We start from the raw sequence: 13,088 nt of genomic DNA, 5'->3' as shown, positions 1-13,088 counted from the left end.
CATATTTTGGTACTTTTCTATCAAGGTTATTGTTCCTCAAAATCTTTCTCACATAGTAGCAAACCTAGATCTTAATCATTTTAATCCTTTTGTTTTTTAACTGAACAAATTTTTATACACTTAAAATTTTAAGTTTGAAGTGGAAATTTATTTTGCTGATTCAGGCACCGGACTCTTACCCTTTGTGTTTCAGCTTCCCACGTCACAAACTTTGAGGTGGATCAGTCTGTATTTGAAATTCCAGACTCTTACCACGTTCAAGACAATGGGAGAAATGTGCATTTACAAGACGAAGATTATGAGCTAATGCAGTTTGCCATCCAGCAGAGTTTACTGGAGTCCAGCAGGAGCCAGGTGCATTTAGCAGAACAAATGGCAGGGCACGGGAGAGTTCAAGCTGTAGCTGACTTGTGAGACTCATTGGACATCACAAGTGGGCATATTCTCGGTGTACACAAAGGTCCTATTTTCTGCACCTGGTCTTTCCCAAAAGCTGCTTCTGTGACACCATGTGCATAGCCCAAGTCAGCATCATTCACGGGATGTCTCCTGACAGACTTTCCTTCTCCTCAGGTTCACCCACGCAGCCCACAATCACGTAGTTTTCAGAGCATACTATCTGATACGCCAGTACCAAAACCGTAGGTTCATGCTAGCTTCCCCCATCCTGCTTTTTTCTGGAATATTGTCCACATGTTGGTCGTCTTGTAAGAAGGCATATGGACTCGAATCCTAGCTTCCTCCCGAGGGAAGACCAGTCATTGTGTTGTGGTCGCTCAGTGTGTGATGAAAATGTTGGTTGAGTCTTTGTTAAGTTCGTTTTTTACTCCTGTGTTTTACTCTGTTGCAAAGGGTATAATCCCAAACTGTCAGGGACTCTAGCTAAGGGTAGAGCTAAGGGTGGGGCAGACCAGAGTAAGAACAGGTGCCCTTGGTCTCCTCAGGTGGTTCTTCCTCCAGGTCTCACCTGCCTGGGACAGTGTAGGCCTTGAGCTCCTCCTCCCCCAATGTCAAGTCCTTCCAACCCTGCCCTCTTGTGTCTTTCTGATTCTGCTGTGGTGGGCTCTCTTTCTGTGTCCCCAACCTTTTAGTGTCCTGGGCTCCTGCTATTTGGTTCCTTGTTTCCTTCCATCGCTCATTTGGCACGTGTTTGTAGAGCGAGGATTCTTTGAAGGAGGCCCAGCCCCTGAACTCACAGGCCCCCCAAGGTTTGAGAGTGGTACCTACACTCCAGCGTCCAAGCTCAGGTTTTTGGCATTATGGTTTTATTCTTGAGACTCCAAGGTTGGGCAGTGTACGCCCTTCCCCTCCTCCATTCCCCGTCGATCCATTCTTGGAACCATTCAGTTTTCTGAAGCTGCTGGGCCAAGGGCCACACCCAGAGCCAGCATATTCCCTTTGGGAGACCTCCTGGGAGAAGCCCAGCCCCTGGACCTCACTGTCCCTCTAGTGCGCCTTCCTCTTCTGCAAGTGAGCTCATTGCTACCCTCCCCCCCCCCCAGTATCTGCATAAACCTTGTTGACCATAAATTTTGCAAAGCGGGGGGGGGGGGGGGTGGCCAAAGTCAAAGATGACAAATGTTGAGTTATGTATTGTCACCTTGCTTTACAAGAATGACCTGCCTTGTTCATTTAAACTTTGCCCAAGGCTGTTTTTGATAGATTCTGTGTCAAGTGTGAGAGGCTCTGGCCGTTAAGCAGGGTAGTGTACCACATTCCACCTGACATTTAGGTGTCGTTTTTGAGATCACCCAAGTGTCTGTTCATTTTTCATGTGGTGTTCTCAGTAACGGACATGGAAACATTTAAAATTTTGTTCTTGCTGCTTTCATCGCCTTATCAGTATGATGCCTCCTCCTTCTAGGAGGTATTCATGTCCATCATGTTTGTTTTTCGCAGGAACTTTCAGGACCAGCTTCGAATGGAGGGATCGGCCAGGCACTTGCCTACGACGCCCAGTATGAGAGGTGACTGGCGTGACTCTTAAATTAAACTGAGGCCGACACAGGACTTAGTGTTGATCCAGTTGGTGACTAGCCACAGGCCAGTGCCATTGGCAGAAAGGCTCCCAGTAAATGCTTTTTGAGCAGTCTGATCTTCTGCAAGGAGTATATGCTCACAGGGTCTAGATGCCCTCAGCAGGAAATAGATAGTTTTAAGAATGAGGAGGCTTTGGGGAACAGATACGGGGATGAGTAGATTATCTTTTTAAAGGAGAGGGTAAAGACTGGAAAGATTTATTTTATGGAGTATTTTCATGTACTCCAGGCGTATCTGAAAGCCCACTGAAAGAAAACTTAGGTTTTGCTTTAAAATAGATCCAAATTCAGTTCCTGACCCCATCCCTTAGCAGCTGGGTGATCCTGGGCGGGTTTGCTCACCTCTGTGAGCCCCAGTTGCTCACCTGTACACAGCACCCCGCGTCCAGACGTAGAGGGGACTGAATGGCACCGTGCCTGTGGGACGCGTATGAAGTGCCCAGTATGGTGCGTTCTTGGGAGGCAGTTAAATGTAGGTGCTGCTGCCGCCCTGATTGATACTGGTAATTGGTTTCCTTTTTCCGCCTCTTTCCCCCCACAGGGCCATCCAGGAGAGCCTCCTCACCAGCTCAGAAGGCCTGCGCCCCGGGGCTTTGAGCGAGACAAGCCGTTTTGATAGCGACCTGAAGCTGGCCATGGAGCTCTCTGCCAAAGAGCTGGAGGAGCGGGAGCTCCGGCTCCGGGAGGAGGAGGAGGAGCTCCAGCAAGTCTTACAGCTGTCTCTCACTGAGAAATAGACCTTTCTGCTCACGGGCTGCACAAAGCAGAGGTTCTGGGCCGCACTCGAGTGCTGCATCACTAGTGCCCCAGGGCCGAGGGACTGCACCTCGCATGCATGCAGCTGACAGCAGCTGCCCTTTCCTTCTGCAGAGGTGCCGGACCAGGGACTCCCAGGCCCATCCATGACACTCCCCCGGGGAGGGGCTGGGGACCAGCAGGCCCCATCTCCGGGCTAAGGGGAGGAGAGCATCGTCACTTTCCATTAGATGTATTGGCTTGCAGGCCACGTTTTTACTACCAGCTTTAGACGAAAACCCCAATCCCCGCAAGTTTGTAGATTAATTTTTATCAAGGAGTGATAACAAAACAAGTTATTGCAGAGTCAGGGTGCTTTTATATATGAGAGCAGCAGCCTTTTTAGAGCGTGGTTTATGAGAATTTATGAGACACTTCTTTACAGTTCACCAAAGAAATGGATAATCTGTGCCGATCTATTCTTTTGTTTTTACCTTTATACAGGGTTTCTAGGACACTCTCACTGCTCCTCCTTCATCTCCACCTTATTCCATCCCTCCCACCCCCGCTAGAGTCAAAGGCGAGACATGTACAGGATATGTTTTAGATAGGCGTAACTATTTGCATCCCATTAGGATATACAAATGACCACGGATGTTGCCTTAGCCTTAAAAATTACCAATAGTTTCAAACCACCTCACTCCACACTGAGGGGTCTGATTTGAATTTATAAAGGCACGCACTTTGAGAGCAGGATCCTCCAGGCTAAATCCAAGGCAGCTAATCCTGGTCCCGAAGGAGCAGCTAGGAGAGCCTAAGGCTTGTTCTCGAGGCGGCAGGCTGGCCAAAACATCAGACAGCACAGAACCAAACTAGGTGTGTTCTGCACCTTCCCTAGTGACAGATTGCCACGGAGAGGCCAAGGGAGACCCCACTACAGGCCTAGGCTCACTAGAGAAGAAGGGGTGGCCTTGTAGTTAGAAAGGGAGCTCCAAGCGGAACTTAATATAAAGCTCTGTATTCAAAAGGGAAAATGAGGATTCTGCATTGCTTTTTAGAGTTCAAATCAACATCTTTCTGGATAAATATATTTTTTAACAGAATCTTTTTATTATTTTTAAAAGATATAAAGACAACTACTCCCATCAGTAGCAATACAAGGTTATACATTTTAACCAGATTTTCTCAGGCCTTTTTTGGATACCTTTAGTAGTTTAATGATTTTATCTGACCCTTCTGTAAATAAGCACTGCATACCACACAGCAGAACCCCGGGGAGGAGAGCCGAGGGCACCCTCACTCTGGCCCATCTGGTCGTCCCCACAGGCTGCACTGACGTGACCTGGTAACAGTGGCCTCCTCAGCTCCCTGTCTCTTTCCTGTCTGCTGTGCTGCTTTCAGGATGGGAAGAGACGGAAACTACGTTGCAGTTAGCGTCCGTATCCTCCAGTTACTGCTGCCAGTAAAATGTTCTTAGTCACAGAGGATTGTGCTCTGGATTCCACATAACCACCTGCCTTTTTAGTCACGGTCCCACCAGAATTCCTTCTGTTGCGCACACACGGCCAGTATACCACAGCGTCATGTTTGTTTCCAACACACAGCTTGGCATTCTGTTTACTCCGTGTTCACCCTGAGTGAAGACACTTCTCGGGAATGCGTCAGGCCGCAGCGTTTACTCCCTGAGGTGAACCAGCCATGATTTCTGTGTTTGCATTCCACTGTCCTGCTTCCAAAGGAAGGGGACTCCCCGGGAAGTTGGTTAAAAAGGGACTGAGCGTTCTGTCCATCTGTTGCAGCATTTCTCATCTATGTGTTCACTCTCTTAAAATGCAAATAAAGACTGCTTCCTGAGAGGGTGCTCGGACAGTATCCTAGCCAGCCTTTGAGTCTTTGTTCCTTTTTACGGGGTTTTTCTAGTCGCTGAATGTCCCCACACTCCCTGTTACGTATGTGACTCCAACAGAGAATGCGTCGTGCCACCTGGCGTCCATTACCAAGGTGACCTGCTCCTCTCAGCCTCCCCACCGGGGTCATTTCGTCCATGTGCCCCACACTGCTCATTTCACATAGAAACTGAAAAGCCCACCAGCACAGGGGCTGCTGGGAGAGACTGCAGTGGTCTTGCTGGAGGTGGCCTGGCTCCTCTGGAGTCCGGGAAGCCGTGCCAACCTCAGATCGCTCATGGGACTGAAGATGCTCTCCCCTCTGAGGCTGAAGTGCTCTGTGAGGCTGATCTTAGAAGTTCAGGTGATAATTAGGGCTTCCAGATTTATCCTACACCCAGTTACTTTGGTATTTAAACAAAAAATGGGGATGGGGAAGGTGGGGGGCACCTGGGTGGCTTAGTCAGTTAAACCTTCAGTCCAGGTCATGATCTCTGGGGCTTGGGATCGAGTCCCTACACTGGGCTCCCTGCTCAGTGGGGAGTCTGCTTCTCTCTCCTCCCTGCCCTGCTTGTACTCTCTCTCTCAAATAAAAAAAATCTTGAAAAGACACATAAAAACACAAATGGAGGCAGTGACTAGTAGAAAAACATCTGGGCTCCAGAAATTCGGCCTTGGTATTTCCAGGAAGATGTGAAGGAGCTGCTTTGCTTTGGGGGAAAGTAGACAATACTGAGCCAGTGGGGCACTGTGAAGAAAACTCATTCGCCTTAGGCCAAGAGGCAATAGTTTAGGCAAAAACTGTGGATTACCTAATTAAAAAAATAAGTTTCTTCACTTTTAAGTTCATTAAAGCTTAGGTGGTGCAGTACCAGCAGGAAATGGAGCCAAAGCACTTTAGATACTCTTTTCCATGAGCAAGCTGAGCACACCATACGTAACATGGTGTTGGCCTCTCAAGGAAGTGAGGTCTGCTCTAAATAATGACAGGGAAGAGACGGCCAGACTTACTGTAACCAGGGGTTTCCTGCTGAATGCCGAAGACCTCAAGGAAGGCAAGTTGCATGACAGCTGCTTCCCAGGACTATCTGCAGTGCAGGTAAGTGTTGGGGTTCAAAGTCCAAACTACACCCACATCTGGAAAAGTGTAGAATTCAGATTGCGGTCCAGCTGAAAAAAATGTAGTAAGACTTCCAGAGCCCCCAAATGCCAAGCAGCACTCACAGATTATTCATCTCAGATTTAAACAAAGTTAAGATTAATACTTACTAAGATAAGCCATTTCTATGGTTGGTATAAAGTGAATACGTTCATTTGGGTACACGGTGGATATTCTGGGCACAGTTCAGTTTAGGGGGCTTCAGCTGCCTCCCCCCAACCTTGTATTCCCAGAGACACAGGTAAAGGAAATAATGCTACTTCAAAAGTATTAGTGGTCAGTCCTGGTGCATAAAAGTTTTCAGTAGAGTTTTGTCTCTCTCTCTCCCAGAATTGAGGTTTGTATCCTTACTCATCTCTGTAATAAGCCTCTTTCTACAAAGATTACTCTGTGTCTGGCTTTAGATTGAAATCTCATGCTGAACAGATGGTAACGTTGGAATGAAGACATAGGCTGGGTTCTGGGATTTGTATATGGAATAACTATTGCAAGGTTTCTGAAAATTGGGATGTGATTCTATTATAAGCTGCCTAGTTATCACTGGGCTAATGGCAGGTTACAAGGTTGGTTTATGGGCCTACCAAGTTTTTACTGTTTCCCTCTTGAGTCCTAAAAATGCCAGTAAATTTTTAGGCAGTGTATCAAAATATGGCATTCCAGGTGAGGTGGGGATGTGCCCTCCTGGGACTTAGCTCTCAGTGCCAGCCTCTCAGAATCCCACCTGTTCCTCCCTGCAGTCCGTCAGTAACCCTGTTTTTTTATGGGACAGGCCAAAGGTGGTGACCCCACCCTTGTCACCACTGGTTTCACAGTGTTTGATCTTCACCATAATTAAGAAAGATAAGGTGTGTATAGCACCACTTTGCAGGTGAAAAACCGAGGCTCTGAAGAAGCAGGGACACAAATCCAGCTTCAGACCCCTGGCCTGGCCTGAGGGATTACTTATGGCTCAGTCTCCGGAAATAATACCTTGCCTTGGGGCAACTGTCTTACTTCACATATATAAATTTTAAAATGCAACTTCACGGCGCCTCCCTGAGTAGAGCAGATGCAAACACACACCTGCATTTTAGACGCTTAGAAAATAAATCACTAGGAGTCAAATAGCATGTAAGATTTTACTTTAATTTTAATTGACACTTTGCTCAAAACCACAAAACAGTGAACATTTCAGTGGCTCAATGTTAGGGTTACACACAAAATCCTGAAGTCCGACAGTCACAGTATCCTACAATAGTTATTTCACATTCAGTGCAGGTTGTTAAAAAAAAAAACAAACAAAAAACAACACACATCATTGAGGTGACTGGAATACAAGACAAGCATTTCAGTTCAATAACAAAGAAAATTAAGCCTAGCACCTTTAAAATAAATACTGTTAACCACTTTGTAAGTATGAAAGTATCATTTCAACAGGAAAAAATCCATTTCAACAGTGCAAAACAGCAGCATTTTCAAGGTTGAGATGAAATCTGTGTAAACACACATCCACCTGCCTCTCAGACTCCTACTATGAACACACACTTCCGTGGGTTGAGGACCTCCCCACCCACAGCTAAAAAGAGCTCCTGCTGAGTTTCTTTTAGATTCCAAATCTGAAAAGCTGCCACAAGCTTTAGGCCAGGGGCTGGAAAGGCTTGAGTGCAGCCCCAGGGAGCTCAATGTGTTTAAGCAGGATGGACCTCTTTTTCAGATGGGCCAACCAGTAATCAGCCCAACTCAGAGCCTTCCAGCCACAGGGTGCTCATGGTCACAGGCCTAGCTAATGCGGCCCTGACTTCAGCGGGGTCACCTGGATGCAGACCCAGATGTGGCACGAGGACTGATGGCCTAAGTTCCCCACAGCTGACACTGCTTTGCAACCAGGGCATTCCAGGTCAACTCAATCTAACTAAAAACACGCGTGATTCTTAAACCCCACTGTGACCATTTTAAATGGCTCTCAAGTACGGAATGTCTACATGTCAAGTCTTCCTCTTATGAGTATTTTCCAATATTTGGGATGAGTCCTTTCCAGTGTGGTTTTCCCACCACTAATATAGTTAGCTGTTTTCCCATCTTTATACTGAAACTTGTAGCTTCAGGTCCTTCTTGTAACAAGTGTTAAGTGCAGCCAGATATACAAAGAAACATCGAGAAGCAGAGTCAGTTATTTACATTACAGTGTTAGGAAAAAAATAACTGCCAGATGGATGTTTTTTCTAAATCATTTCACATTTACCAACTGTCCAGACTGAAGGTCATTTCCAAGTGGTGAAGTTCTAATTCCAACTTCTCCAATGACCCATGTGCAACACAATTTATACTTTTCTCCAATACTTGTGGAAGAACTTGGTCGCTCAGCTGTCACCGACGGCGAATGGGCTTGTAGACACAAAATGCCATAAGGATCACGGTCACTAGCAGGATGCTGAAAATGGTTCCCATCAACACTGCAAAAGGAAAACAGGTTACCTCCTAATGGCAGCTCCACGTTGTCATTCATCCATTTTTTGCCAATAATTTGCCAAATGCCACTCAGTGCCAGGCACTGTGCCAGGTGTGTGAGAAACAGACACCAACAGATTCTCTCTAAGGATGTTTCCAAGTAGGTGGGGGAGAAAACGTAAACAAGTAAGAGCAGCTCACAGGGCTTGAGGAAATGTGACAATGATAGGGGTAGAGGGGTGAGGAGGGGTTAGGGTAGGTAGGGCAGTGGAGAAAGCATTTGAGGAGGTGACACACAGGCTGGGACCGTGATGAGAGGAAGGAGCCAGCCCTGTGAAGATCTGCAGGGAGAGCACTGTGGCCCCAAGGGTCAGCAAAAGCAAGCTCTTGGGGCCAGACAAGCCCAGAAAGCCAATGAATAGAAAGAGGCTGAGGGGGGAGGAAGCGAGGCAGGAAATGAAGCCAGAGAGGAAGGCTGCAGCCAGTTCATGCAGGGCCTCGTGGACCACGATGCCAACATGGGTTTACTGTAAGTTTAAAGGGAGGGCCAAAGGCAAAGAGTGACATGATGTGATTCACGTGGGAAACCAGATCCTTTTGGTTGTATGGAGAACCACCCGATTATGGGTGACAAGAACAGAAGCAGGGAACCCAACGTTTTAAAAGCCATTCATAAAAACTAGAGATGAAAAAAAGAGTAAAGCATTTTAATCTCTAGAAGAGACAAAGGCCTTCGGATCCAAGAAGCAATGAACTTCACAAACCTATTCCATTTCAGAGAGTAAATTTCAGGTCTAAAATCTCCAGGGTGCTCAAGTGAGAAATGGAACCTACAACTACGCACTTGGGTTGAGCCCCGGTAGAGGACTAGACCTAAGGACTGAGGCTTTAACGTAACCAGCAACCCATGGAAGAGAAGGGCAATCCCATTTGTGTGACTACCTTAGAGGTCTAACAAGAGTTCAAGATGTTACCTTTACCAAGCAAGTGTACATTTGTTTTTAAGTATGTGGGCCCATCCCAGGTTCAATGGGAGACTAACCATGGCTGTTCTCTAGTGTGCCTACTGAAAAAACAAGATTTGACCAAAGTTTTATTTAAATCAGTAATCTGGGGTATTTGTGACCCCTACAAAATGCCCCCATATGGAACCCAGTTATTTAAATACTGACCATACAGAAATACTTTTTTTTGGTGAGGAAGGGGAAGAAAGAATGTAGGTGATAAAGACAACCTACAACTCATATAAGCTAAATGTCCTATCTCAAAACAGGCCTTGTTATTTAAATACCTGCCCTTATTTGCAAAGTTTTGAATTCCATGAATTTCTAAGGTTCTCACTGTAATTGGACCTCAAGTTGCCTTATTCCATTTAAACCATCCTCCTGCATTTGACATTCTGAAAGGACTCTCAAAAACAAAACAACCCTCTTTCTCCCCCCGCCTTCCCAAAGCAGGAATGTAGGAGGCTGGAAGTAGAGAACAGAATCTCAAAAAGCATTTGAACAGATTTAAAATGATGGGTTGTTAGGTACATAATGCCCATGTGGATAACTATCCATTTGGGGCTTGACAGATTCTCCCATTCTTCATCTTTGTCCTCTCCCGCACTCTGCATATGGTATTAGTTGCCTGAATGGCAGGCTCAGGCAGAACCTAAGACTACTTGGGTCCTTCTTTATTGGTCACTTCCAACTGCTGAACTTCATTTCCTACATCTATAAAATGTGTCAAGTGAAACCCACCTCAAGAGGGTTTCCTGAAACCTAACTGTGGTATCCTATGAAAAGCACTCAATAGAGTGCAGACACAGAACATGCAGACGGTTAAGTGAAAGCCGTTATGATGACCAAAACAGGCAACACGGCACAGCGGTCATGAACTCAAGGGGTGGGGTCAGGCTGTCTGGGCTCCCATCTATACTGACAAGCTATGTGTTCTCAAATAAATTACACGACCTCTCTGTTTCCTCCTCTGTAAAGATGGAGACAAAAATGCCTCCTGCACAGGATTGTTTAGGGTAGTGTTTTCTACACTATCTGTGGTAAAGGACTAGTTTTTATAACTTGTGGCCAGTCCCAGGCCATTACTATGTGCATGACTAGTAAGCAGCTCCCTCTACCTATGAAGCAGGTCAGTCCACAGACACCTAGGTCTGGCCTCTACTTGCTTGGATGTGGCGACAGTGTCAAATTGTTAATTTTGTTAAAAACACTAAATTTCTGTAGTCATCTCTTTGCAGATAAATAATTTGGAAACCGCACTGGCCTGCAGACCACTCTTTGAATAGTATTATTGTTCAGCAGTGGTTCTCAGCCAGGGCGATTTTGCCCCCAGTGGACAGCTGGTACTCTTTGGAGATATTATGATTATTCAGACTGGGAGTCAGGTGTGCTACTGGCACCTAGCAGGTGAAGGCTGGAGATGCCTTCAACATCTTACAGTGCTCAGGACAGTGGACCTTACCTCCCCCGCAAAGAACCATCTGGTCCAGAATGTCATAGTACCACTGTGGAGAAACTCTCCCGCTCCAAAGGATTAAGCAGCAGAGCACGGGGAAACCACTCAGCAGAGTGCTAGGTACACAGTAAGTGGTCAACACAGACATTTAATTCAAACGTAAATGAGTCTTAAGATAATCCAAAAATGGTACTACTATGTGGCACAGAGATTCAGATCTATCACTGAGGAATAGAGGAAAGGAAGGGCTTTGGCAGAAGAGGAAGAGTTAGTGGGAATTTTGCGAAGCTTTAAGCTCTGGGACCCCTTCCAAAGCCATGTACACTGTATATACTTGTGTGTGTAAATAGTTATGTTCACAAAACCTAGGTTCCAGTGCTAGTTTCCTATGTTCTCTGAAAGTCCTGTGCCCATGAAAACTTTCATAAGCAGAAATGGCATAAAGCAAAAAAAGCTGCCATTAATTTAAGTGTAAAAAACTGAGCCTCCCAGACCCCAAAAATAACCTTAGGCTTTTCTGATACCTTAAGACACATTTAGCTAAAGGATACACAAAATAAATCGAGAACACGCACAGATACTCAGACACATTTCAAAGCTGTAACAGCATGATGCTAAGAGGCTGAGTGTAGTTTCGGGAACGGAGTTTGGTGTTGTCACTCTCGCTGCTGGGGGTGTGCACTGCAGAACACCTGCTGAGCTCTCTTTTCACTTTTTTGCCTTTTTTCGTAAAAGGGAAGAATCCCCTTCGGATTTCTTTAGGTTAGCGAAAACAGATACTCATTCGAAAAGCAGGGTGTGTGTTTGAGGAGGGGGGTACCAGTACTGGCTGCCACAGCTATCCTAACTGTGTAAACATGGGCAAATAACTTCACCTGAGTTTCCTCTTCATCCGGAAAACGGGGCTGCACTCCTGAGCTTTCTCATTAAGTTACCCTTGTTGCCTAGCCTGGGCCCACGCAGCCAAAAATGGGGCTCAACAACGAGCTCATTCGTGCAACCAGCACACAAGGAGAGCCTATCTGGTACAAGCCTGGCGCGGAGTGGGACGGGCTCAGCACGGCCGCAGCTGCACACCCCTCCCTCCCATCTCCCCTCCGCCCGCCGCCATTCGGCCCGCAGCTGCTCACCCAGGTTCTGCCCACGCAGCACGGCGTACGGCCGGCTCCGCTCTGGCGGCTCCACGGGGCTCGGGGCCTCCGCCTTCCCCGCCAGAAGGCTGCCCAGGCCGAAGCACAGCCACCAACACACAAGACGCGCCATCTTTTCCTGGCCGCTGGGGCGCAGAGGTCACTTCCGTCGAAAGCCCCGCTTCCGTTCCCGCGCGCGCGGTTCCTTCCGGCGCTGCCCCCGCCCAGCCGGCGCGCGTCGTTGCCAGGGTAACCATAATCCCGGGCAGAGTGATGCTCTGTCGCGCGAGGTTCCTCCCGGATTGACGTCCCTCTTTGGCGAACGTTTTTAGTTCGTCCGGGCCAGTTTTCAGAGGGATCACCGTTCGGTCTGGGGCAACGTCCATCTCGATCACCATTCCGCCGTGACCAACGTTCCCCTTTTTGTGGGCGCCGGGCGAGCCTCTTTCCCTAGAGGGCTTTTGGGTCCGCTTTGGGTCTACTGAAGGTTTTTTAATGAATCCGTGTATTTTCTTATTAGATCTTCGCTAAAGGCCCAAGAAATAGACACTGTAGTACCATTTGCAAACGCCACCTTCAGGAAGCCCTTACCCTGACATCCTTTTCACAAGAAAGTGACTACCTCTGCACCCCAGACAGTGAGAAACTGTCATCACACTGAATTCTTGCTTTTTTGGATGGACTTTCCTTCAAAACACCGCAACCCCCCAACTTTCTCCTTCTTTGTCATAAAATAAGTCCCTCTCCGTTGTTTGTTGAACTTGTCTATGGTTTTGCCATAGCTTGCAGGTCCTGAATTGCAATCTCTCTTCGTCCCAAATAAATGGATGTAAATGACATGATACGTTATAAGTGATTGAGATTATTCTGTTATTCTGGATTATTCTGTTATTATTCTGGAAAATATGTCTTAGAAAAGTGGGCTTAAAATAGACCCTAAAAATCACTGTAGTCTACCTAATAGTTTTTGGATTATTGCAATGCCTAGCTTTATTTTCTTTCTTTGGCTGCCTATCATTTAACTATTTCAGTTTAAATGCATACACCCTTCAATAAAAGGACTAGGGAAAAAAAAGAAAAAAGGTGATTGTTTAATGAGAATGTACCATGTGTAATTACGTCCCCGGCACTTTGACCTCGGTTTTTGTTTCTGCTTCAGGATTTTTACCGTTCCCTTTGCTGAAATGCTTTTCCCTATGCCGTGTGCATGACAGGCAGCTATATAGCACGGAGGCCTCCGCCCAAGTGTCTG

At 46.7% G+C, this 13,088-nt stretch overlaps 2 protein-coding genes across 3 annotated transcripts in view; one reads left to right on the top strand and one right to left on the bottom strand.

The window, feature by feature from the left end:
- The window catches only part of ANKRD13A (ankyrin repeat domain 13A), a 31,860-nt gene extending 27,208 nt beyond the window's left edge, over nucleotides 1-4,652 (top strand). For both annotated transcript variants that reach the window (XM_080821267.1, XM_080821266.1), the window contains 3 exons: nucleotides 194-354; nucleotides 1,900-1,967; nucleotides 2,581-4,652. In XM_080821267.1, coding sequence (XP_080677393.1) covers nucleotides 194-354; nucleotides 1,900-1,967; nucleotides 2,581-2,776 — 425 coding nt within the window. In that variant the 3' untranslated portion in view covers nucleotides 2,777-4,652. The remainder of the gene's footprint in view (nucleotides 1-193; nucleotides 355-1,899; nucleotides 1,968-2,580) is intronic.
- Nucleotides 4,653-6,925: 2,273 nt separating this feature from the next.
- Nucleotides 6,926-11,978, bottom strand: LOC308354326 (uncharacterized protein C12orf76 homolog). The gene is made up of 2 exons (XM_080821664.1): nucleotides 11,837-11,978; nucleotides 6,926-8,251 (listed from the first exon to the last, which is right to left on the bottom strand). The coding sequence occupies exons 1-2, from the start codon at nucleotides 11,967-11,969 to the stop codon at nucleotides 8,166-8,168; spliced, it is 219 nt and encodes a 72-aa protein (XP_080677790.1). The 5' UTR covers nucleotides 11,970-11,978; the 3' UTR covers nucleotides 6,926-8,165.
- Between the last annotated feature and the right edge of the window lie 1,110 nt (nucleotides 11,979-13,088).

This window comes from Martes martes, assembly GCF_963455335.1.
Source record: "Martes martes genome assembly, chromosome: 13".
NCBI lineage: Eukaryota > Metazoa > Chordata > Mammalia > Carnivora > Mustelidae > Martes > Martes martes.
Note: the sequence above shows the minus strand (reverse complement) of the source record. Positions and strands in the feature narration are given on the sequence as shown.